This window comes from Anarrhichthys ocellatus, unplaced genomic scaffold (assembly GCF_004355925.1).
Source record: "Anarrhichthys ocellatus isolate YVR2014 unplaced genomic scaffold, GSC_Weel_1.0 scaffold48, whole genome shotgun sequence".
Lineage (NCBI taxonomy): Eukaryota > Metazoa > Chordata > Actinopteri > Perciformes > Anarhichadidae > Anarrhichthys > Anarrhichthys ocellatus.
The window spans coordinates 279,548-304,080 of record NW_022280078.1 but is presented as its reverse complement, the minus strand read 5'-3'; the positions used below and the strand labels follow the sequence as shown (position 1 = coordinate 304,080).

Sequence of the window (24,533 nt, the reverse complement as noted above, 5' to 3'; positions counted from 1 at the left end):
CACACACACACACACACACACACACACACACACACACACACACACACTATATTGGTGATGTGTGCTCATGGACAGTGAGTGCTGTGCGAGCCCTCCTAGCTGTGGTTTCTACATGGCATCTCCCAGAATCATTTTGCAGCTAATTTGATTCAGTAAAATAAAACATTAAGTGTTGTTACATAAATAATGTAAAAGTATTCATGTAAACACGAGCAGAGAGTTAGATCTGGACTCCCCTACCTTCCCTGACTCCAGTCTCTATACGCGTGTGTTGGTCTGCTGAAGGGGTGGAGAGATGCAGCAGAGGCCCCGCCCCTGGAAGGAAGTCGTTGTTTGGGTCCTCGGCATAGATACGAGCCTCAAAAGAGTGACCCCTTAAAATGATGTCATCCTGGAGGAGAGGCAGGCGCTCCCCTGCTGCCACCTGGAGGAGATTCAAAACTTCTTATTGGCAAAAGGGAATGTTTTCAACTTCCTGTTTCATTTGACTTTTTCTCCGTCCCTCCTCTCTCACCCTGAGCTGCCACTCCACCAGGTCAGTCCCAGTGATCATCTCAGAGACAGGATGCTCCACCTGCAGCCTGGTGTTCATCTCCATGAAGTAGAAGTTATGCTGGGCATCCATTATGAACTCAACCGTACCTACACGGGGAGACAAACACCATCATGTCTCTATACACTGTGTGTCGTGGGGCCTGTGGCGCTGTGGTGAGTGTTTGTGTGTCTCACCTGCTCCGACATAGTCGACAGCCTTGGCCGCTTTAACGGCTGCCTCGCCAAGTTTCCTCCGCACCTCAGCACTGATATCAGGCTGAAAACACACATATAGGAACAGATGAAAATACAGTCAACAGTTGAGTCATAGTAGCCCTAATATCCAGCTTCTGGATTCCTTTTTAACAGAAGTCTGGACTGAAGTCTGTGACTTTACAACCACAGACTTTGGGCATTCAGCGGATGTATGGCTTAACGAGGTATATTGACAGTAAGTGCTCCCCATCCAATCGCCAAGAAATAAAAAAAAAAAAAAAAGAAATCTCCAAATGTCAAAACGTGTTAGATACCAAATCACAGAATGGATTTGTTGATGGCGTTTCTTAAGATCTTGGTGCTTTAATGTAGTATTTTCGAGGCATTGTTGACCATTTCTATTAATTCTCGAGTGGTAAAAAATGTAACACAAAATGTGTGTAAGAATTGGAATCAACTCAAAATATTCTGCAGCAACTTGTGAGACATAATAGAGCACGGGATGGTTATCATATACTTCTATCATAATGTTCTAAGCCCTTATACACACAATGTTTATTACAGATCATTTCAGATAATGTACACCACTTCTATGTGGCATATACTGCTGACCTGCAATGTCCCCCTGAAGACCCCCCCCTTAAAAAAGATAAAAATGGGTCTATAGTAGGCAATGTCAGGATTTAATGTCAGGATTTAAATTCACTCAAACTTATTGTGATTTAGGCACATTCACAGCAACTGTGTACAGTTCCTCACCCCTGGTGCTTCCTCTATGATCTTCTGATGTCTTCTTTGGACGCTACAGTCCCTCTCAAACAGATAGACAGCGTTACCGTGCATGTCCCCAAACACCTGAACCTCCACATGTCTATGGGAGACGGACAGAAAGAGAAACAAAAAGACTATTTCATCTTCACATAAAAATAAGAAGCTGGTAGAACTGGCTGGCGGGTCAAATTAATTATTTTTAATACCTGGGATCCTCTACGAACTTCTCAACCAGCATGACATCATCGTTGAAGGATTTCCTGGCTTCTCGTCTCGCCGACTCCAACTGCTCCAAGAAGTCTGACTCTGACCGTGCAATACGCATCCCCTAAACACACACACACACACACACAAGGTTATCCTATGTTTCCAAAAGTTACTTTGTCAGAATTGTTTAGGCCTTTTCACGTCCTCTCACCTTGCCGCCTCCTCCACGGACTGCCTTAATCATCACAGGGTATCCAATCTGGGCAGCCTCTGCTTGCAGCCTCTCGTTTGATTGGTCCTCTCCATGGTAGCCACCAATGATTGGCACCCCAGCAGCTGACATGATGTATTTGGATGTGCTGATAAAAGAGAGAGAAATCAATAAAAAGTGAATGATGCATGTTGCTATTATTGCTTTTCTCCTAATGCATTTATGTTTCTATTCAACTGTTTCTTGCTGTATTCCATAAGTTGTTGTCCCTGCACTCCACCACTCCCTCCACTGGGATCAGTAACAGTTCATGTTAATCAGAAACAAATGGAGGTGGATATAACTGGATGCGTTTTGTGTGGGTTACCTTTTAATGCCCATGTCTCGGATGGCAGAGGAAGGCGGCCCTATGAAGATGATGCCTTCCTGTTTACACGCCTCCGCAAACTCTGTGTTTTCTGACAGAAAGCCATAACCGGGGTGGACCGCCTACACACACACACACACACGCACACACACACACAAACATCACATTTAAATGTCAATGCCCAAGAATATTCAACACAAAGTACAGTTAAAGGGGTTAAAGAGACCTGAACGTCTATTATTCCTTTAGAAGTGACTCTTTTGAGCAAGAAAATAAGGACAAACTGTCCACTTCAAGTAGACTCACATGTGATCCAGACCTCTTGGCTACTTCAAAAACTTTCTCCATTGAGAGGTAACTCTGCTGGGAGGGTGGAGGGCCAATGTGGTAGGCTTCATCTGCCTACAGAAACAGAGCAGAAACAGACTGTTTTCAATTGGAAAAAACGTTAACACGCTCATTCCTCGTTGTGTTTGTTAAAGCAGCTGAGGAAAGCTCAAAATAACTCAATGACAAAGCTCTTTACGAGACAGAGCTATCCGGCATCTCACCATGGCCACGTGCATGGAGTCTCTGTCTGCATCACTGTACACAGCCACCGAGCGGACGCCCATCTTCTTGGCCGTGCGCATCACACGACACGCAATCTCCCCTCGATTGGCAATCAGCACCTTCTCTATCCTTCCCACCCCTGAAGAAGACACAGTAGACATTTTTACAGCTCCTCACGAAATACCAAAACATTCTTAAAATGTACTTCACAACACAATAGTCAGATAACTAATCAGCAACTATCTTTAACTATCATCAAGCACAAAATATTCTCTGCCTTCAGCTTTTCAAACGTGAGGATGTTGTTTTCCTCTGTTTCACATAAATTATAAAGTCAACATCTTTTGGTTTTGGACTGTTTCCTTCACTCACCTCCTGAAACAAGCCTCACGCCTCTTTTTGTCCATGACAAGTTTCTGAGAAGAGGAGACAACAATGTCAGTGCCATTTAAATCTCTAAGTGACTGTGAAGGGCAGATGTTAAATGGACGACATGCTCATTTATCAAACAGCACATACAGTGTAAAACAAGCAACAGCTGACTGTGATATACAAATACACAACAGTGTGCATGGTGTCCCAGCAACATGAGCCATGCTAGCTAACAGTCTGCTACAGTTGTTTAACCTTGCTCAGCCTTTATCAGTTATTAGCTCCCATAATGGCAAAAAATAAATAATTGTATCAACACGTTGGTACTGTGGGGCCAAATGACGTGATTGTGTCCTGTACTGGGATGATGATCAGCTGCTGGTAATTAACAATGTTATGTTTACAGTGCATCTGTGAAGTTAACTAGCTCAGACGTGAAGCTTTAGCTGTAAGCTAACGTTAACAAGGAGCTGGTTGGTGGGAGATGACGTTGGAGGGGGCAGTCTGTTATCACACAAAATCCTAACAGCCACGTAACGCTTTGATGTACTCACTGTGCAAATATCCTCAGACTCTGCAGAGTTGGGAAACTCAGAATAACTGCAGCCATATCTGCCAGCTGCTGAGGCTAACCGCTAGCTAGCTAACTCACTGACTGACCAGCTGAGGAGGAAAAGGCGAAGTGGGGAATTAACGAAACAGCTCATACACCGCTTGGTTCTATATTAACTGCAGCAAAACACTTAACTTGAACCAAACTTACATATTTGGGGCCTTAAATTATTACACCCGCACTAATAAACACTGCCACACGCTTGTAAATATCTGCATTATCCTTTATGACCTTTCCAAGGACTCGTAGTATCGAGTAGCCAATGAGGAAGAAGGATATGGAGGTGGGGAGGAAGAAGCGGCAGTGACCATAAGTCACCAGCAGAGGGCAGCGTTTCTCTGTCAAACTGGAGGTGAACTACAGTTAGTAAAGGGAAATCACATTCAGAATAATAAAATAAAACCTATTTTATTTTACTTTTAACAAGAATACTTGCAAGTAAATTAACACAGAAATTCTGAAAATAAATAAATAAAAATATATAAAATGATTGAACATACACACTACAATATGTTTGAGCTTTGTATTTGTATAGTTAAAAACAAAATGTGTTTGATTCAAAAAAAATTCTTGCTTGCTACAACCAACCAAGGCTAACGGATAAAGATGCTACAAAACTTCATTTTGCAGTCCTATGCCATTTAGGGTCAAGAGTTGTGTTATGATAACTCACACTACACAATAGTCTGTTTCATTTATGTTGTTAAATTAGGCTATATAATACATATTCTGCCCACTTCACTTTTATGAAATAGATGTTGAATATGCAACAAATCAGAGTATCACACAACAAACAGCAGTGAACAAAAAAGTTTCATTGAAAGCAGAATTGAAGATTGTGAGATTATTAGAACTCTTTTTTTATTATGTGGAGAATCCCAGGAGCAAAAAGTAACTTTTGAGTTAAGGAGAGCAATTTTAAGAACTTTTTGTGACAGTAACTATAAAATATTTATCAGATTGAGTAAATCTCCATCCAGTTTCACATTGAGCTCAGAGCCTGGTGTATCCTTGTCTGTGGCGGTCTTTGATGAACAGGGAGGTCAGCACAGCGATCAGAATGAGACCCACCACTACGGCCCCGATGATGATGGGGATAACTCGTTTGTTAAAGTCGTGCCGACACTCCACCTCTGTAACATACAACAGGAGGAGAGCAAAATGCAGGAAGCCGAAACAGGCCAATAATTTAAAAACAAAGGACTTTACGCTGAAACATTGTCTTCCATCATTTATAGATTTATAGATTTAGTGCACAGCAGCACTAAACCATTAGCTTTAGTTTCAGGACATTTCTTTTTCTGCAGCAGATTCTCACTGGTCTTAAACAGTCCAATAGGACAACAAGTTATCACACCATCTGCTGCTCTAAAATGTCATCCTCTAAGATGGGAAGCTTGTAGTATATCCAGACAGCTTTATCTTCTATATTGATAAAAAGGGTCACCAACCAGGCTTTCCCATCAGATTTTATTTATTGTATCCAGCCCGACTCCCTGCGTCTGACCCAGATGTTTGTGAGAAATAAACAATAAAACCTTAAAGAAATCATAGTTAGCAATCATTGTTTTATAGCATTTATAGAGCTTTGTAGATAACAACATGACCTGATGAATGGCAGACAACAAGCCCATATCAATTTGAAAATGTTTGTCCATGTGCTTTACTTGGTATTAACACCAGAGAGAAAGCACAGAGCAGACTGTCATGCTGAGCTGAAGGTGTATCTGTCCAATAAAGAAAATTATAAGTCAAGTGTTGTTTTTTCCCCAAACAATACTGATTCTTCGAGCTTCTGCAGCTTCTAAATGTGGTTATAATTCTAGATCTACTAGAGCAGTATAAAACCACGTACACTAAGGTAAATTTGTGGAGCAGACTTAATTCACCCCTGCATCACTGAACCCACATGAGTTGCTCAGTCACCTATTCCATACTGTCCGTTGGGCAGAGTGAAGGCCTGCATCTGCAGAGGAACCAGCTTGATCCTCAGCTCCGGCGACGTCCAAAGCAGTTGCTCAGATTGGCACTTGAAGCTCTGTCCATTACCTGCTGCGAACAGCTTTTCCTGAGCCAACGAACCCGAGTACGTCTTGTCTGGGAGGAAGAGGGTGTAAGACGGGACAGTTACACTCTTTGTGTAGAAATACCAGCTCAATGGTATATCTGTCTTCTTATTTCTCTCGCTATGTGGACTTACTGGCACATCCTTGGCAGACAGGCAAAGGAGACACATGAGCAGTCAGCTTGTCGACATAGAAAATATCATTTTCCTGGAGACAGAAATACAAGTGATTCCTTCTGAAATTCATGATTTTTTTACAGATATTTGCCAAACAAACATTTGTTTTGTTGTGAACTTCTTGATCTGGTTGTGAAACTGGAAGACACGTTGATGCTCTGTGCAAATGGATTGTGTTCCTATGACATCTTGACATAGCTGAATCTCCCACCATGAGATGATTGAACAGTTGGTGATGTTGTTGTTTGTTGTACTTTTGATGACGCATTTTCAAATCCTTTTTTTTCAGGTGAAGAAGGAAGCCTTTATGTCTCATCTCTATTATTTATCACAATGGCTGCTTTTCTGAACATGCAGGGCATCACACTGGTCATAGGTTTGATTATTACGTTCATCTTGTGACAGAGCTGCAGTATTAATCCTGAACAATTTGAGTGGTTTCACTTTTGTACCCTCAACATTAGAATACGTGTTCGTAAAAAAAACACAGATGGTGTTTATTAAACTAGGAATAATTTTGCATTACAGGATTATATGCAGTATATCGTTAAATGTCTCTGGACACCCTGAACAGGTTCTACTAACACATACGGTATCGTTAGACCACCAGTCAGAGTCACAATGACGCCTCTACTTACAGTTACCAGTTAACCTAACATGAACACAGTGATGGAAAAAGTATTCAGATCATTTACTTGAGTAAAAGTACTAAAACCACGTCATGAAAATAATCCGGTACAAGTAAAAGTCTGGCATTCAAACATTTACTTCAGTAAAAATAAGTAAGTATTATCAGCAATATTTACTTATAGTATCAAAAGTAGAAAAATGCAGAAAAAGGAGTCCTTGCCAGTGTTTTATCATTACTGTAGATTATTATGTGTAATATAACGGTGAATCGATGTGTATGTTGCATTTAGCTGTAATTGTTTAAGGTTGTGCTAATTTTACTCATTTGGGGAATTTAATCTACGACAATGCATACTCTCTGTAAGATGATCATGTGTTTGTAGCGTCGCTATCAAGTGAAAGTCAACTTTTTCTGTTTTCAGCTTTGTGACAATGCATTTTCCAGCTGATCCAAGAGGATTTTTAAATAGTTCATTTATTTTATGAAGTTGGAAAACATTTTTCAATCCATAAAGGAACTTCAGCCTTCAGTTTATCAGAAAAAAATCTAATCTGTAAATGTGGAGGAGCAAAAAGTAAAGTACAATTAAAGTAAAAGTAAAGGAGCAAAGTACAATTACTTTGACTTTGTACTTAAGTACTTAGTATTTAGTTACAGTATATTCCGCACAAATCATTGGACTGTGGGAGAAAGTTCATGCTGATATGGGGAGAACATGCAAAGAGAGGATTAATGTGAAGTTTGTTGTTAAATGTGTTGTACCTTTCTGAAGGTGAACTGCAGACTGGCAGCATCGTCTGGCAGCGTGAGAGAAAGAGCAGCGGCTCCTTTACCGCAGTATCCACTGGTCCTGACCCTGGAGGGGTCCAGGTTGAAATACCAAGTCTTCTGAATGCACACAGGAGAGAAATATTACTTCATGTTACCAGACAGTGTCTTCTCACCATATTGTTTAACTTTTGCCAAAATGTGACTGTACGAACACTCATCACTAAGAGTATGAACTTACATGTAGATATGTGTTAACCTCATCCAAAGCACACACATATGTGTATATAGGATCTGATGGTCATTGTAGATTACACTTACAAAGACATGACGCAAACGTGCTGAACTACATAGATACACACTGAGGCAAACACGCAGCACACTATTCACAACTTAACAACCCTGACAGACACACACACACACACACACACACACACACACACACACACAGTGCTGAGCCAGTCACAGCACTAACCTTCTTTTCACTGACAATGTACTCTGCTCCCATGGTGGCTTTGATACAAGGTTTTCCAACAAGGTTTGTCACCACATAGGTCCCTGTATACACACACACACACACACACACACACACACACACACACACAAATATTAACACGCAAGACAAATTGGAAATGTAATGTCAATTTTACAGTTTTTTATGCTGTCGTGAAGTTTCAAATTTTAAATTGTGTGTATCTTTTTAACTTTTATTATTGATTAAAGTTAACAGTCTTACAGACACCTGTATATTGTTGCTGTAATATTAAAGCCATCACTACTAATGGCATTCTTTTAACATCTTTGCAAATCCTTTTTACAGTAGATGGGCAGTGGAAACTGGTAGTTTTGTTTAATATGTTTATGATAAATGTGTACCTATCAGAGGAACGGCCTCAGAGGGCTGCAACACCGGCTGGTATATCTGGGCCTCAGAGGGCAGCTCAGACTCAGAGGCTGGCTGGATGGAGCTGTCTGTCAGGAGGTGGACACCTGGTGGAGGAAGAGACTCTCAACTCAAATTATGTGCAACTAGTTTACACCCAGTGGACCTGGTGCTTTTGGGTGTTGGCCCTGCAGCATTGGGATGACAGGGTGTTTGTCCACTTGATAATCCAGCCAGCTTTAACATAATCTTGCAAACAGAAAATGTTGCAAAAAGTGTGAAGACAAAGCAAAAATCACATCTAACATCGGTGTTGACAGTTTTGTCCTCTTTGTAGACAGAGCATTTACTTTTTGGATACGTAATTATACAGTAAAAATAATTCTGTGTAGACCTCCATCTAGAGTACCAGTTTTACACTAAGGTATCTCAATTCCAGTAATTTGATAACGGCACATCATTTCTTTCTTACACAAACTCAATTTTAAGATATTTGGACATGAATAAGCGGATGTAGTGGTGACAATGCTGTACTAAAAGTGAAACAAGGACTGTGATCATCTGCTTAGACCAACGAAGACCACTAAAGCAACGACCACTGTGAGGGAGCGGAAACCAGAACAGCCTCATTTATGACACAGAGCAGAGAGGACTCATACCATACATGCTCAAGGAAAAACAACTCCTTAAAGAGAAAGTGAAACCGCATTATAAAGACCAAACTGAATAAAGTAATGAATAAACATTAGAAATGTCCCATCATTATTCACCTCCTTGCATGCATGCACATAATTACAGACTTGATTAAATGTTAGTTGGTGCTGCATGGCCTCATGTAAGTTTACCTGTATTTTAATTTTGCTGTTTCATTTTTGTGACAAAGACTTTGGATGGTAAAAGTGCGGAAACCTTTCACTATGCATCTAACAGTCTCCTAAATACTGACCTGAGTTAAGGAGAAGAGACAGAGAACAGTCTGCTGAGAGAGTTTAGTCTGTTATCTGATGGTGAAATGAGATTTGAATGTTATCAAACTTACCTGGAATACCAGCAGTCAGGAAGAAAAGAAACCATCCACCTGTCTGACCCCTTTGCATCATATTCAATAAAGAAAAGAACATAACAGAGTAGACGAATGCTAGATGATGAGTGCAGTGTGAGTGCTGCAGCTGTGGTTTGGCTTGTAGATGTGAAACCGTTGAACACCTTGACACCTAAACGAGCCGTGCAGAGGAAGTGAATCGTCACAGAAGGCAGGCCGGGAGACCGCTGCCTCTTTCAGCTCTGAACTGACACCTCTGATGGTAAATTCATGTCAGTTAAACAGACAAACTGTGGAGCCTCTCAGCCTGTCGCTGCATCAGAGACGACTTCAGACATAACTTCAACTTTATGCGTTTGATGAGTGATCACTGGTTGAAAATAAAAGTGATGAAAAAAAGTCCATCTCATGCTCTGCTTAGGGTCAAGTTAGAGACAACTAACTTGATTAACATTAAAAACCTCCTCACCAGAGCCAAGAGCTGCACAGACTAATTGGTTGCATCTTGTGGGATCCCCAGATTCAGACTTGCCACCTCTTGAGGAGGTCTTGATGCCCATGTTGGGAATCACTGGCTCACAGGGTTTGTACTTGTTACTGCGGTGCCCAATAGCTCAGTATGTCTTGGTGCATGTGTGACCACAAGAGGGCAGAGTTATGACGTCTGCTCTTGTCTAGATTTTTACACGAACACATTCCTTCTTCTTATGTAGTCTCAAAATTAAAGGCTTGCTTTGTCTCATCTATCACTACAAGAGCTGTTTGAAGCTAAAGCGTAACAGAGCCAATGATCAGCCAGGGACACATGGAATATTTTGGCATGTTGTCATCAGTTGACAGGTGGGCTGAACTCGGTGTACTTGATGAACTTGGCGTAATCCTGTACAGTAACTGCACACAGACAAAGCTAACACAGTGTCTGCATGATACATCTATATGTGAGTGTAACATCTGAGCACATTTCACCTCACTTCACAGAGGAGCAGTGGGGAAATCAGAGTGATATAGGTTAAAGGTCGACAGGGACAAAGTACCAGTTAAAACACACAAAGCACACAGCGAGCAAACACACACACACACACACACACACACACAGTAGCCCCTAAACCCTAGAGTTAGCGATTTGTCTGCTACCTTACACTATACTTTGTGTGGTTTCATTTGTGAGTATGTGAGTTGAGTTAGGAGAGTGTTTGCTCTTTTAAACTCACTAATGAAGGAAGTTAGTACATCTCTTTACATGCTCTCGTCTCTCTCTCTCTGATACTGTTGTATTGACTTGACAGGTAGGAGGGCAAACAAAAGAGCAAACATTTACTCCCCTTTTACCGACTGCGTTTTAAGCATTAATGTGTGTGTGTGTGTTTGTGTGTGTGTGTCCTCTGTGCCCTCCAGTCCCCCTGTGTATGTGTCTATCAGTGTGTCATCATCTTTCTCAGGATTCCCACCCACAGTTTCAGGAGAACTTCACTCTCTGTGTGGCAAGGAGTCTAGTCTTTCCTCTTTAAATCCAGCAGGGTCTACAGCAGGCTTCCCCCGTCAGAAACTGTGAGTAGTGTATCACCAACGATGATAAACTGTGGCTGAAAGTGTGCATCAACTGGCGTGACATTTACCATTTCCTTCCCTTGTAGCAGAGCAGAGCCAAACATCCATCAGGATCAGACGATGAGGAGCAGAGTGGGGCTGTGTGTGTTGGGCCTGCTGTGCCTCCACAGCTCAGTCTTTGGGCAGGTAAGGAGAACGGGTTACAGCAGTGGTGGAAGATTTCAGGTCACACTAAAAATAATCCATTTCAAGTAAAAGTCCTCCATTCAGAACTTTACTTAAGCAAAAGAACGGTACTAACAGCAAAATGTATCAATGTACAAAGTAGCATCAAATGAAGTAAATTTCAAGTTTCTCAAGATTGTACTGAACGACAGTACTTGTATACATTATTACAATTTCTTATTTCCCCCATTGGATTACAAAAATGTATGTATCTGACATTTGCCTACATATTTGGATCACTATGTGCCACGCTTGCTTTGTCCTTTATTTCAGTGTTGAAAAGAAGCGCTCAGGTCTTTCACTCCAGTAAAAGCAGAAATACCACAGCATGGAAATACTCCACTCTTCATCTAAAGTCTTATTTCAGTAAAAGTAGGAAATGATTGTACCTCCAGTACATCAAGTACACGTTACCCCAGTCAAAGTATTAAAAGTAAAAGTAGTCATTATCCAGCAGAACTGCCCATACATTAAATATTTGTTATTGGACATATATATTGTTAAAGCTTTAACATGTAAGAAACATTGCAATGTTGTAGTTAAGTTTACCTCATGCAATTGTAAAGTAACTTTAGCTGTGAGGATACATGTAGTGGAGTAAATAGCCTTCGGAAAAATCATAGCTCATTTTGTGCATCAGAAATGCATTTTCCTCTGTTTCTTCTTTCCTGGGAGGCATTGGATGTTCAGCCCGGCGTCCTGATCTTCTGTGACGACCCGTCGGTGGAGAATGCCGTCAACAGCGCTGTGAACAAGTACAACGAGAGATTGAGCACCGGACACAAGCTGGCCCTCTTTCATATACTATCAGCTAGTAAGGTACAGTGTACAAAAAGTTCTGCTTATTCACCCGAACTGAGTACAGCCAAGACCCCTTAATACTGCAAACTGATATCTTGAAAATTAAGACGTAATTCATCCGAAATTAATTAATTAAATTACAAAAAAATTGATGTAATTTGCCAATATTTAAAATTCGTAGTTCTGTAAGTAAATAAACATTCGTTTATTGAATGTAAAACTTCTTTCAGTGTTGTGTTTAATATTCTGATGTGGCTCGAGTTGATGATCGTTATCTTTGTAAAAACATCCACACGTCACATGTCCGAGCTGGAACTGAACGGTGATGAATCAAGGGGAACTAAAGCTGTGGGAGGAATACCAATCAATTCTAGGAAAACATGTTTAGACACTTTAACCTCTGGTACACACTGTGTGTTTGTGTGTGTTTGATTGTGTGTGTGTGTGTGTGTGTGTGTGTGTCTACAGTCAGAGAACGGCTCAGACTCGGTGTACTCGCTGCAGTTCACCAGCAGGAGGAGTGACTGTCCAGCTGGGAGCAACAAACCCTGGACAGAATGCGACTATCTGTCTTATGAACGCAAGGTAACCTAATAATGACAAGATGAAATACTCCTGCAGATATTCAGGTTGTTCTTAGCAGTGACACAATCTTTCAAAACAGTCCTCCATCGATGTCTGTGGAGAATACATTGGCAATAATCTCTAATGTCAATTCTTAAACAAAGCTGCAGATTTCCTTCACTCAAAGAGAAGCTTGTGCTGCTTAAAGTTGGGAACAAAATGCAAAGTAAAGGTTTGGATTATAAAGTAATTAATAACACAAATCATAACCCGAACATAATCTATGTTGCTATCCTTCCAGAAGCCGATTTCATGCAATGCCACAGTCTACATGACAGAGACTGAAGCAGACACTAAGCAGGTGGATTGCCTGCTCGGTGAGTGAAAACAAACCCAGCATCTAAATATTGCTTTTAACAGTTATGTCACAAGTATCCTATAACCACAGAATCAGAAGTTCAGAGAAACATTTTTTCGAAATAGATTCTAATTTGCTTTCTTGCAGTTGAGTTCGGTGAGAAGATTGATATGTCTCATGTCTCGTGTCTGTAGATTAAATATGAATATGAAATATGAAGTTTATGCTAAGCTAATTATCTGCTGACTCTACAGTCAGGAGACAACTAGTTTAGCTTAGCATAAAGACTGTTAAACTGGGAAACTGCTAGCCTGGCTCTTTCAAAAGCTAACAGAAGCTGCAAACCAACATCTCTAAATCTCACTAATTAAGTTAAATCTTGTTGAATCCGTACAAAAAACTTAAGTTTTAAACTTAGGCTTTCTTTTAACATATTAAACAAAAGAGATATCAAATGTTAATTTGTGAGCCTTTGTTGCCTTGGGGCAGAGCCAGTCCAGCTGTTTACTCTTTTTCCAGTCTTTCAGCTCAGCAAAATGAACTGGCTTCCAACTGTAGCTTCATATTTGCTGTTAAACAACCTGAGAGAATCTTCTCATTTAAGTCTCAGCAAGAAAGCGTGATAGCATATAAACCAAAGCCTCAAACTATTCCCATACGTATTACAAGAAGTCCAGAGAGTCTGAATACAAGTTGAAGCCTTTTGCTTCACCCGTCTCATGTTTCCTGTAGTGTGAAATAGTCTGGGACACTAAAGAGACAAGTGATTGTTCTTTGCTAGAAACTTGAACAGAATTTAAAATGAAGAGTCTTTCAATAAACAAGATTATTTTAGGTAACTTTTTTAATTTGGGACCTAATTTAAGATGTCTGTGCGATTGTGGCTCAGTGGTAGAGCAGGGTTGTCCTTCAATCAAAGGATCGGCGGTTCAACTCTGTATCCTTAACCCAAAATTGCTGCCCGCTGTGCCCACAGTGTGTGATTGTTGTGTAAATGTTAGTTACTTCTGATGGGCCGGTGGCACCTTGCCTGGTGTATGAATGGGGGTGATTGATGACATGTAGTGTTAAAGCGCTCGGAAGACTAGAAAAGCGCTGCACAAGACTTATTAATACTTATTAATTCGCTTGTCATGTGATGCCTTCACTGGGGGAGTTGGCCCTTCAAGTCTCACCCCATATAATGAAAAACCAGTAAAATCCACAGCTTTTGCAGATCTTCCAATCATAGTATGATGATGTATCTACAGCAGGAATCTCTGGTATATACTTATGAAGTCAACCAAGAGAAGCACATTTCTCATTAAGAAAACAGTGAGTCATTGGGAAAAATGTACACTTGTGGGCGCAGAGCATACAGAGGGGGGGCAGGTTGTGTCAACACTATGTGGAGAGAGCGCAATATTAACTTATCACGCCATAAAAGGCAGTGACGGTGTAGACTTTAATCTGTTTATCTAACCAGCCCACTCTCAGCCGACAAAAAAAAATAGATGTTTTTTCTGTTCAGCTTCCAAAATATTTTGCAGCTTTGGAAAAATAATTTGTGTACTTTTAGTGGAATCTGGCATTCAAGAAATAAAAGTTGTGTGGTGTAAAACCCGAGGTTTTAAGTAAACAGCACTTAAATAATGAAGATAGTCTTCCCCTAAACTATCCCCCGTATGAAACATTATCCAAAGTCCTAATATTATTTCACAAGACAACATACAGTATTATCACATATTCATTAAACCATAAGTCTCGGAAACAAAAATTCCTTTTCCTGCATTCTGTAGGTCCAGACAAATCTATCCATACAAGGCACGCCCATTTGGCGCTCAATCAATTTTCCGCCAATATGAAATGTGTCCAAATTTCTTTTTCCGCTGCTTCTCCTTCAAATTTTAGCAAATGTCACCAAATTTGGTTCAGAACGTCAACAGAACATCTAGCTGGAAAAAGTAACTTTTCTTAGATTTTTGATGTTGCATACAGTTTTGCTATAGCTGGGCCTCAAAGTTAGCTCAAATGCTGCTATTGCGGCCACATCTGGTGGACATGTGAACACATGATGTCTGAGTGACATTACAACCGCATTCGTCTTCACTGAAAGTTTCTTCACACCGCTGCAAGTAGCACTTCCAGGGTCCAAGCAATCGTCCCATTCGAGATGGGCACTGCACTGGAGAAAATAGTCTAAATAACATTGATGATAAATCAATGTTATGATAAATAACATAGGGTGAATGTCCTTAACCATCTACTGTCCCCTCATTCTTTCTTTTTCTACTTTTCCACAATCTTTCTCCTCTCCAGACGATGTCATCATCCCAGAGAAAGCCCCCTGTTTGGGCTGCCCTATGGAGGTTGATGAGAACTCAGAAGACCTTAAGTTTCCTCTCTCCGTCTCCATCTCCAAGTATAACTCCATGTCCGACTCTACTCACTTGTTCACCCTGTACAGTGTCGGCTACGCCACCAGACAGGTAGAGACTGGCTGATAAGAAGAGAGAGGAAATGGGGAAAATGTCCACTGTTTCTTTCTTACATACTGTCTGAACGTATCCCTGTAGGTGGTGGCAGGTTTCAGGTTCAAGCTGAGGTTTGATATGAAGAAGACTACCTGCGCCAAGGCCGAACACAAAGACCTCAACGATCTGTGTGTCCCTGATGATCAGAATGCGGTAAACACAAAACACATATTTCAGCTGACACAATATGATCCATGCTTATTTTTGACCTGATGTGTCTCTCTCTGTGTGAGTTTTATGTGTGCAGGAGTATGCTAACTGTAACTCTACAGTGGATGTAGCACAATGGAGATTAGAGGTTCCACAGCCCCACATAGAGTGTGAAGCAGGGGCACTGCCTCCGGTGAGACACACTTTATCTCTTACTCTTATGTTTTAAAATGAGCTGTATTAATTAAGTTTGACTTGTCAGCTCTCACTTCTAAGAAGCATATAAGCAAAGAAATTCCATTTTAAATATCTATATATTTAAATGTACATTAACTATTTTATGTGAAGGGGTCTTCAACAGCTAGTTGTTAACTTTTGTGAGTTAGTAATTTTCTTACTTTAATGCCACTGAAACCCGTATAAATGGAGAAAAAACATTGTTGATTATAGTTCTTCCTGTGGGATATTCGTTGTTTGGAGTACAATACTCTGTTAGATAAGAGGCAATGTGAATGACTATAATCTGCTAAAATGCTGGATTGTTATGTTCAAAGTGAAATGTTTGACATTGAAGTCTGTTTATGCACCAAACAAAAGACAACATGCTGAGTAATAATATGAGATGGAGTAAAGTATCAAGAAGTATGACGATGATAATAGATAAAGATAGCGTCACAATATAAAATGGGTTGTAAGCACAATTATTTTTCTCCATTTTGCTGCCAATATTAAGAGATTGGCTATGCTTTCTGACCTTTCCAAATGTTGACTTTAACTGTAAAGTGTCTTCCGGTATTCTGTTCTTCAGATTTTCACCAGGCGCCGTCCTCCTGGCTGGTCTCCACTCAGAAACATCCTGCTCAGCAATTCCCCCTCACCTCCAGCTCCACCCTCTGCACCATCCACCAAAGATTCAGCCAAAGAAGAATCCTCTGAGGAGGACACCACAGCCCCCAAGATGTCCACCTCCCCTGATGTGGCCACAGAAGCTGTGAATGACAGCCCCTTCCACTGCCCATCCAAGCCCTGGAAACCTTTCAATCCGGTCCATTCTGCAGCTCCTACGAAGGCCGCCACAGAGGAGTTCACCCCACTGTACCCAGCAGAAGGGGTGGGGTGGAGTGATACAGACCTGGTGGGATAAATGTATCCTCAAGGGAACCACATCTACATTCAAAATGATCTCACTTGTCAAACTCTCTCAACAGATGTTTTTGGTTGATTTTGTAGACCTCTCTTATACTAGGTTGCATTGCAAGGATTTTCTTAGAGACATCTTTGGGGGTGTAATGCAGATTTAAAACACAAAAGGGTTAAGTCAATAAAATAAGCAGTTAAGGTGATAAAAAGCATTTTTGTTTTGGTCCTGTAACTCCTCAGAAAGCACTGAAAAAGGATTGAATTGATGACAAAGCTCGAGACTGTTATCAAAAGAATTGCTGATTGAGCGTTTCTTTTGAGTAAATCAAAGTAATGAGTGATTAGGTCGTGTTGGGTCTTCAGAGATGTGAGGATGGAAAAAAAGTAGATTGGAAATCTGTCACTCTCAAAACGAAACGAAACAATACAAAATAAAATATAACTATGTTCTGTGTGCTGGTTTTGTGTGTGAATATAAATGCAGCTCACCAGAATGCTTTTCTATAATTAAACATTTCCTCTACTCACCTACTTCCACATGGACACAAAAGGTATTGTTATATTACAAGGTACAGAGTTCACAACGTTTCGCCCGATGACTTCCATTAACAAAATCTTTCATTGGCCCACATGATCTGTCCGAACTATTAATATTGTTGTTCTGTAAAAAGGAATAAAAATATCAGATTCAGCGCTTCAGATTTCCTGAATCTCCATTTCGGCAATCCAGCTTTTAAACTTTGGGATTCCCCAGATGTAGATGAAGTGGAAAACCTGTAAATAAAACAATCAAGAGTTAAAGTAGTTAGGGTTGAACATGGCAGACAAAACTTAACAAAATGCTTGATACCATTATTCAATGAAGTAATATTTTTGTAAAAAGGCCTGTTGTGCAGTAAAAAGGGAAAGAGTGTGAGAGCAAACACAGCCGGGTGAATGTTTAACAAATTTATTTGTACATCTTCACAGAACACTCAGATGACCCGTCAGTCAGGAACAAACCTTTACTCTGTAACCAGGGAGCCAAAATGAAGTACAACGTACATTTATAAATAAATAGAAAACACAGCTTATTGTAGAGATGAAACGGTTCCTACACAGAGCAAACTTAAGGCATTAATGTATAATCATCTGTATAGCTGCTTAGCACACTAAAAAAACAAAACAAACAAACAATCTTTACCGAAATCTCATGCAGGTAGGCTGTGAAGAACACTACAGTGGCCCGTTGTACATTCATTCATAGTATAGGTTAAGGTTCTGACAGCATGGTATGTTGTGGAAATATATTAGCGAAAATCATAATGTAGCTAAGAACACTGCATACAGAAAATAACATGAAGCCACAGACCAGTTAGTCCATATTTCTCTTCAAAGTGAGAATTTAGGATACTTCAGATGATCACAAATGATCAATAATTGTAATGATTACTCATATTTGCTCTTTAAAACACTTTAAAACCCTGGACACTCTTTCAAGTTTGACAGAAAGAAAAAAAGACGTATTCCCTTAATACCAGGCCCCATATTGATACAGGTGGTGGACACAATAACGTGAATACCTGTCCATCACGCAAACAAACAAAAGCAGTAACATAAAACACCTTAGAATAAATACACGTAAGTAGTATTTACTGCATGGATATTGCATTGAATTTCATTACATCTGGGTGTTCACATTATTATGTCCACTGCTCATGTTGAAATCATAGCTCAGATCCTATGATTCATTATGCAAGGCACGGGCAATAACTGAAGAGCGGCTAAACAGAATTGGGAGCTCCCTCCTCTCGACTAAACGTCAAAGATAGTCCGACAGTATTTCACTGCACATATTCAACCATTTCCAACTTCACCCTAGCTTGTATACATCTTGCAGGTACAACAACTATGTCTCACTATGTGATACTCAATCTCCTGCAGGACGTTGATCTGTTGAATACTGTCGGGCAGATTTTTAAATACGGGCTTTAAATATACTAGTGCAACAACATCGTTCCTGCACCAATTCAGCGCGAACAAACGAACATGCTCTGAGGAGATGTGAGAACTATAACTTAGCTGCTGGACGTAATTCTTATGATCTGGAGGTTGAGGATGAACATCTAAGATTATTAAATCTTATTAAACCCTGTAAGATACTTTGTCATAGTTCTCACTGAACCTGATCTTGGAAATTTAGACTCGAGAACAACTTTAGTTCAAGAAGTGATTGCGTCTTCACTATGAAATGTAGGACTGTGGCACTAATAACAATCACTGCCAGCATCGAACAAACACAAAGCTTCAACAATCGGTGCTTACAAAAGATTTAGAGATGCCACAACTTGAACAGTCAAGTGTGGTCACAAACAGACACATGTACATACAGTGTGGGTTTTCATTGGGGCCTGCCAATGAAGCTCTGCAACCGGTACAGAAAGACAATTAATGGACACAAACACACACACACAACCAGAGAAGAGGTCTGACTGTAACTGTACATACATACTGCTTAATGCTGCTTCAAAATGTACATCATAAGAACTGGTTATGCTGTTTGAGAAACATGCTTACTAGGCTAACATCTTACAGTGTCCCTTTGGACAAAAAGGCATTGAGAAGTACAACAACAACTAGTCTTTTTAAGTGCATTGCCCAGCCTCTTTCTTCTTTAAGTCTGTAACTGATATCCCTTACTGCATGATGTGATTCCAGCATTAGCGTCCGTAGGCCTCAGTGATGCCTGATTTGGCACATTAAAAGAAGAAAGAAGAAGAGAAGAGCTCTCTGCTAATAACCTAGTGTATGTTTAGTGGCTCTGCCTCTGACATGAGAAAGAAAACATGAATGATGCAAAAAAAAAAAAACATTAAAAGATGAGTGCACGTAAGGTCCATGTTAGCAATTAAATACATTCCAGCAGTTAATTCTTGCAATAATGTGACATCACATCAGAGCGGACTACCACTTTGACTTTTCTATACAATCAACAGGTGAGCAAAGTGCTGACTTTCTTTTCCACTGGCAGATTGAGTTTCATACTGTCTGTAAGTAAGAGAACAGTTTAGCTAGGAGCACATCCAAATATCTCTCTAGGTACAATGTGAAGGCGTCTGGGGCTCATGAAAAATACATTCTCTCCGTTACTGTCCCTCAAGGTTTCTCTTAAAAACACCTTACGTAAGTATACTTTCCGAGAAAACTACCTATACCAAAAGACAAGGCGACAATGGCCTGCTTAAATGACACCATGAAACAAAAATGCATTAAACAAGCTGTGATCCTAGCTTGTGATCCAATCAAATTTGAAAGATTTGTTTAAATCCCTTTTACTGACTTTATAATGTTGAAAAAGCTACAGGCTGAAATGATCCTGTTGGGAGCATGGCTATGACAACAGTACACAACATACTGCCAAGTGTTATGGGCTCGTCAGTGGACGGTGTTCTGGATCAAAAAATATACCCCAGATGTGACAAACACACGTTAAAATGCACTTTGATCATGAGTCGACATTTTAAAGACATTCTAATGGGAGACATGCTAAAGACGATCAGCCTCACATGGTTAAAAATAAAAAGAATGATTCACAGATCAGATCTAGCTTTTCATGTTAAAAAGTGCTGTTATGGTTTGCTCACTACAACATGCTGAGGCAGCGTTTGTAGAGCTTTGTGCCAAGGCATCTTATCAACAGGAAGACATAATATTCCCCTGGACTTCTGCTCGCCAATAAAACAGACAGCCAGAGGCTTAAAACAGGTCCCAGTAGTCATACAAAGTGAGACTGGCACTTCCATTCTTATCAATTTGCATCCCCAAACAAATCCAAGTAGGGCTGCACACTAGCCACAATAACACAAATCGGGCTACTGGATAGGCCGAATGAGATGTTTACCTTAATTAAAAGTGACGGAGGCAAAAAAAGGAATCAGCAGTCTTAATTTATACGAATGTGAGCAAAACTAAATAATCGTCGAGAAAAAAGAGAAAGGTTTTTGCACTTATGGTCGTCAGAAGAAGAAAGCAAATTGGTCAACAGAAATACAAAAAACTATATTTACGACAGCAATGGTTGTGGAGAGTTAAGTTTTGACTGTTTACGTAGAAACTGAACGAAACTGGATACATAAGTAAATTCAAAAAGGCATATTACATCTGTATATTATTTGTAAGTGCTGTTTTTTTTTTTTTATGGAGAGGCATCAATACCCTGAAGTTCATATTAGAGTCTAAAGTTGCACCACCAACAAATGTTCCCAAGGGTGGGGTGCTTTTACATCGCGGCCCGGGAGACTGTAGAGCAAAACAACCCAGAGACTCTTCTGCAGTTTTTGAGCTTTGACATTTTCTCACAAAGGTTTAAAAGGCGGAAAAGCTGACACCAAATCAGCTCAGGAGGGCAACTTCACCACAAATATGGTGGAAGACTGTGCAGTGGTAGTCATCACAGAAGACCCCATACTCCAGTAATCCTGCATTGTGCAACAAATTTGATAAACACTTATTGTGTAAGATACGTTCCTTGTGCCTGCTATCTTCTCAGCAGAGATGCGATTCAAAACAACGTTCCCAAGCGCCTCCTTTCTGAGGCGGAGCCACAGTGCAGAAGGGCAGCAAGTTGAACTTACTTTGTGGCTACATTTAAAGATTGGCAGATACATCTTCTTTACGCTGTTTTGTCCAATGATCGTTTTTTTCCAGCAAGAGTAAGGGGTCAAATTACTCCAAACAAGTTATCCAGTTTGTTTCTGTTGGGGGGGAAAAAACAGAGCAAACATAGTAGCGGAGGATTCAAACATCCAGGTCGGGCACATCTTCAATAGGACATGAGGACAATGCTCTCTTGTCGACTCCAAAAAAGGTAAAGGGTAAAGTGAGGGCATCGAGACCGCAGAAACAGGCAGATGATAATGGAAAGAAAACAAAGAAACAACGGAACCTCATTCGGATAAATAAAAATGGTGGAAAAAAAAAAAAATGAAGTCAAACTGCAAACTTCCTGTTACTCCAGGGTGGGACTGGTGTCTTTTTGTTGGTTTGCAGGCGGTCAGTTCAGTGCATGCTGTCTAATTGTGTGGAATATCCAGTCCATTTTGGTGGTCCATCCTCCATGGTGAGCATCGTTCATCTGTTTCATAAAGTAGTCCAACGCCTCCTGCACATAGCAGAATAAAAATCAAAGCGATAAATAAGTAGATACAAAATCCTTGCAGCGGTTTCAGGAAGCCAAATGTGAGACTTGAGACTATTTCAAGACCCCAAAATAAGACGAGAGCAGAATGAATTAGAGCACAGAAAAGTTGTATTACCTGTTCGCTTTTCTCCAGGGCCAGCGTCTTCCTAATGTAGGCAATGTCATCAAATGACTGCAGCTCAGGCATGCCAGAGCCCAGCATCATGGAGAACAGGTTGATGAAGAGGTTAGCATGCTGCCGGATCGCCAGGTAGGCTTTATAACACATCTCTTGGAACCTGGGGGGAGAGAGCAAAGCTTTGCTGTGGCAGTATCTCACAACAGGATAAGAAGAGACAAGTTCTGGGAGTCGTCTAACCCACAGACTGACTGATACTAGTTGGGAGTTAAGATGCTGCAGTACCTCTCAAACTCTTTGGTCTTTGCACACTCTTGGGATCCCTTGCTGATGACGATGAGGAAGTCTTGCGTCAGAACAAAGGGAACTCGTTCTCTCTTGTAGCCAAATTTCTTCTTCTTATGATCCAGGAAATGGCCAAAATCTATATGAAACAACTGGACGAGAGCAGAACAAAGAAGACAGCAGGAAGTCAAACTTCAGTAACTCTCTCTAACACGTCAACCTCCTCTAAAGTAAAATCTATACACTGTACACCCACTGTGTATCGACTTAGACACTTTTGTTTTATTAAACATGAATTGGACAATAACAAATCCCTGATAAATTCAATGAAATGAAACAAAAAATGAAAACAACGAACCTTCATGAAGCAGGCTAGACAAAGTAGCTTAATCAATTCTATCATCAGATTAGCCACGTGTAAAAACCCTTCACTAAAATGTAGTGCTTTGTGTGTCGGCATATACAAGTTACCTGTCCATCATCTTTGACCATAATGTTGCTGTTGTGTCTGTCTCCTATCCCGAGGATAAATGTAGCTACACAGTAGCCAGCACAGGACCTCGTAAACAGATCCACAGCCATGTCATACCTGCACACACAAACACAAACAAGTACATTTTATAACAAATAAGAAGTGAGAAAATATTTAAAAGTAAATGGGCTGTGACTCTAATCAATTTTCTTTTTGGTGCCATGATGCTGTAAAAAAATAAGATCAGGAGAGAAGAACTCACATCTCGCCCTTATTCTTGTCCTTCAGCCACTGATGCAGAGTGTTTGAGTTGAACTGCAGGGCTCCTTTCAAGCCTCCTTTACACTGAATCTGCATGATGGTGTGGGAGCTGCGAACCACCTCAATGAGACCCACACAGTCTCCTAACGACAGGCAGCCATAAGGAAGCATCCTGGGGACACACAGCACATGTGTTCTTAGCCCCAGAGTGAGAGAGTAAAGAAATTGAAGAGAGAAAAAGACACATAGACTTAGATAATAGGAGAGAGAAAAGTACCGAAGGTCCAGTCCCTGATTCTGCCAAATGTTCTCCATGATTTTAATAATCTGCAACGTCAGCATATCCTGTCGCAAGTCTACAACAAAAACACGCACAATGAAGGCAGTTACAGTTAATAACATCCGGGGATACTGACAGATTATACACAAACACAACATAAAGACAAGTTAGTTTGATTATAGTAGACAACTATTACCAAGAAGCTCTGCAGAATGTGAAACTACAATTCACAACTTGTGTCAACATTTAGGATTGGGACTGAATATGTCACATCGCTTTATTGCACAAGTCAGGAGCAGTGAATCGGTGTTCCTGTACATACCGAGCCAACACTTTCATATTTTCTTTTAATGGCATACGGTGCTCGGAGTGAGAGAAAACTTTCAATATGATACACTCGCCAATTGTACCCCTTCGCAGAACGAAGCGAACCGATACTGCTAGCTCACCTAGCACCACTGAGCTAGCTGACGTTACAGCTCAGCAGAGGGGGGGCGCCATTAAAGTTTACATGTTGCGCTGATGCAAGTACTATAGCCTCTCGTCCATGAGTAGATAAATGCTTCCTTCTGCGTGGTGATACAGCTGGCAGATGTAGTTCGGTAGAAAGAAAATAGTTCCTACATGAAACTGCTCACAACGAGGTTGAGCTTTGAGCACCACGAGTCGAGTGACATCTCTACGGACGACATCTCCAACACTCAGTAACTCACAGCAAAACACTCTCGATTGATCAATAGCACAAATAAGAGGAAAAATATGTATTTTGTCTGTGTGTGTGTGTGTTACCATCTCCATTTTTGAAGATGATCTCATTGTTCTGAAAGAGCAGCTCAGACATGATGTCAGGATTCTCCCAGTTCAGCCACAGCGGTCTCTTGGCTGATGACATGATCCTGCATTCATCTAACCTATGCACAAATTAATAAAAGTTATTAGACAATGTCAATCTTGTTTCACAACCCCACTTATTCACATACAAACACCATTACACACACACACACACACACACACACACACACACACACACACACACACACACAAGCTCTTTCACTATTGCTTCTAACCTCAGGTTTCCCAGTTGGTGTGCAGGGTTAAGAGGAGAGGTGTAGTTCTGCAGAGCATCCATGTAGTCCGGTCTCTTCATCTGGTCCACAAGAAACCGCATCTGGACCTCCACAAGACACACACACACACACACACACACACACACACACACACACACACACA

General features: G+C 40.6%; 4 protein-coding genes across 11 annotated transcripts in view; 1 reads left to right on the top strand and 3 right to left on the bottom strand.

Moving 5' to 3' along the window:
• mccc1 (methylcrotonyl-CoA carboxylase subunit) overlaps positions 1 to 4,091 on the bottom strand; it is an 8,059-nt gene extending 3,968 nt beyond the window's left edge. The window contains exons 1-12 of one of the 2 annotated variants that reach the window (XM_031869783.1): positions 3,994 to 4,091; positions 3,785 to 3,893; positions 3,231 to 3,274; positions 2,858 to 2,997; positions 2,613 to 2,708; positions 2,307 to 2,428; positions 1,940 to 2,087; positions 1,728 to 1,849; positions 1,510 to 1,621; positions 730 to 811; positions 515 to 642; positions 241 to 424 (exon numbers count right to left, since the gene is read on the bottom strand). In XM_031869783.1, the coding sequence (XP_031725643.1) occupies positions 241 to 424; positions 515 to 642; positions 730 to 811; positions 1,510 to 1,621; positions 1,728 to 1,849; positions 1,940 to 2,087; positions 2,307 to 2,428; positions 2,613 to 2,708; positions 2,858 to 2,997; positions 3,231 to 3,274; positions 3,785 to 3,840 (1,234 nt within the window). In that variant the 5' untranslated portion in view covers positions 3,841 to 3,893; positions 3,994 to 4,091. Of the gene's footprint in view, positions 1 to 240; positions 425 to 514; positions 643 to 729; positions 812 to 1,509; positions 1,622 to 1,727; positions 1,850 to 1,939; positions 2,088 to 2,306; positions 2,429 to 2,612; positions 2,709 to 2,857; positions 2,998 to 3,230; positions 3,275 to 3,784 lie in introns of both variants that reach the window. The other variant, XM_031869782.1, reaches the window with a different exon arrangement.
• A 501-nt stretch (positions 4,092 to 4,592) lies between these two features.
• lamp3 (lysosomal associated membrane protein 3) lies at positions 4,593 to 9,527 on the bottom strand. Of its 2 annotated transcripts, none has more exons than XM_031869763.1 (7): positions 9,407 to 9,527; positions 8,361 to 8,474; positions 7,960 to 8,042; positions 7,479 to 7,604; positions 6,044 to 6,116; positions 5,770 to 5,940; positions 4,593 to 4,976 (listed from the first exon to the last, which is right to left on the bottom strand). In XM_031869763.1, the coding sequence occupies exons 1-7, from the start codon at positions 9,486 to 9,488 to the stop codon at positions 4,837 to 4,839; spliced, it is 789 nt and encodes a 262-aa protein (XP_031725623.1). In that variant the 5' UTR covers positions 9,489 to 9,527; the 3' UTR covers positions 4,593 to 4,836. The 2 variants fall into 2 exon arrangements, with proteins under 2 accessions (XP_031725623.1, XP_031725624.1); XM_031869764.1 differs by having other exon boundaries at positions 4,923 to 4,976; positions 5,753 to 5,940.
• A 1,301-nt stretch (positions 9,528 to 10,828) lies between these two features.
• On the top strand, positions 10,829 to 17,162 carry kng1 (kininogen 1). Of its 2 annotated transcripts, none has more exons than XM_031869674.1 (9): positions 10,829 to 10,957; positions 11,047 to 11,143; positions 11,858 to 12,001; positions 12,452 to 12,568; positions 12,849 to 12,924; positions 15,204 to 15,373; positions 15,461 to 15,571; positions 15,666 to 15,761; positions 16,377 to 17,162. In XM_031869674.1, the coding sequence occupies exons 2-9, from the start codon at positions 11,078 to 11,080 to the stop codon at positions 16,710 to 16,712; spliced, it is 1,116 nt and encodes a 371-aa protein (XP_031725534.1). In that variant the 5' UTR covers positions 10,829 to 10,957; positions 11,047 to 11,077; the 3' UTR covers positions 16,713 to 17,162. The 2 variants fall into 2 exon arrangements, with proteins under 2 accessions (XP_031725534.1, XP_031725533.1); XM_031869673.1 differs by having other exon boundaries at positions 11,044 to 11,143.
• A 479-nt stretch (positions 17,163 to 17,641) lies between these two features.
• The window catches only part of pik3ca (phosphatidylinositol-4,5-bisphosphate 3-kinase, catalytic subunit alpha), a 23,819-nt gene continuing 16,927 nt past the window's right edge, over positions 17,642 to 24,533 (bottom strand). For 4 of the 5 annotated variants that reach the window (XM_031869668.1, XM_031869670.1, XM_031869667.1 and 1 more), the window contains 8 exons: positions 24,371 to 24,477; positions 24,093 to 24,214; positions 23,301 to 23,379; positions 23,025 to 23,195; positions 22,762 to 22,879; positions 22,291 to 22,442; positions 22,003 to 22,165; positions 17,642 to 21,848 (listed from right to left, as the gene is read on the bottom strand). In XM_031869668.1, the coding sequence (XP_031725528.1) occupies positions 21,741 to 21,848; positions 22,003 to 22,165; positions 22,291 to 22,442; positions 22,762 to 22,879; positions 23,025 to 23,195; positions 23,301 to 23,379; positions 24,093 to 24,214; positions 24,371 to 24,477 (1,020 nt within the window). In that variant the 3' untranslated portion in view covers positions 17,642 to 21,740. The remainder of the gene's footprint in view (positions 21,849 to 22,002; positions 22,166 to 22,290; positions 22,443 to 22,761; positions 22,880 to 23,024; positions 23,196 to 23,300; positions 23,380 to 24,092; positions 24,215 to 24,370; positions 24,478 to 24,533) is intronic. The other variant, XM_031869672.1, reaches the window with a different exon arrangement.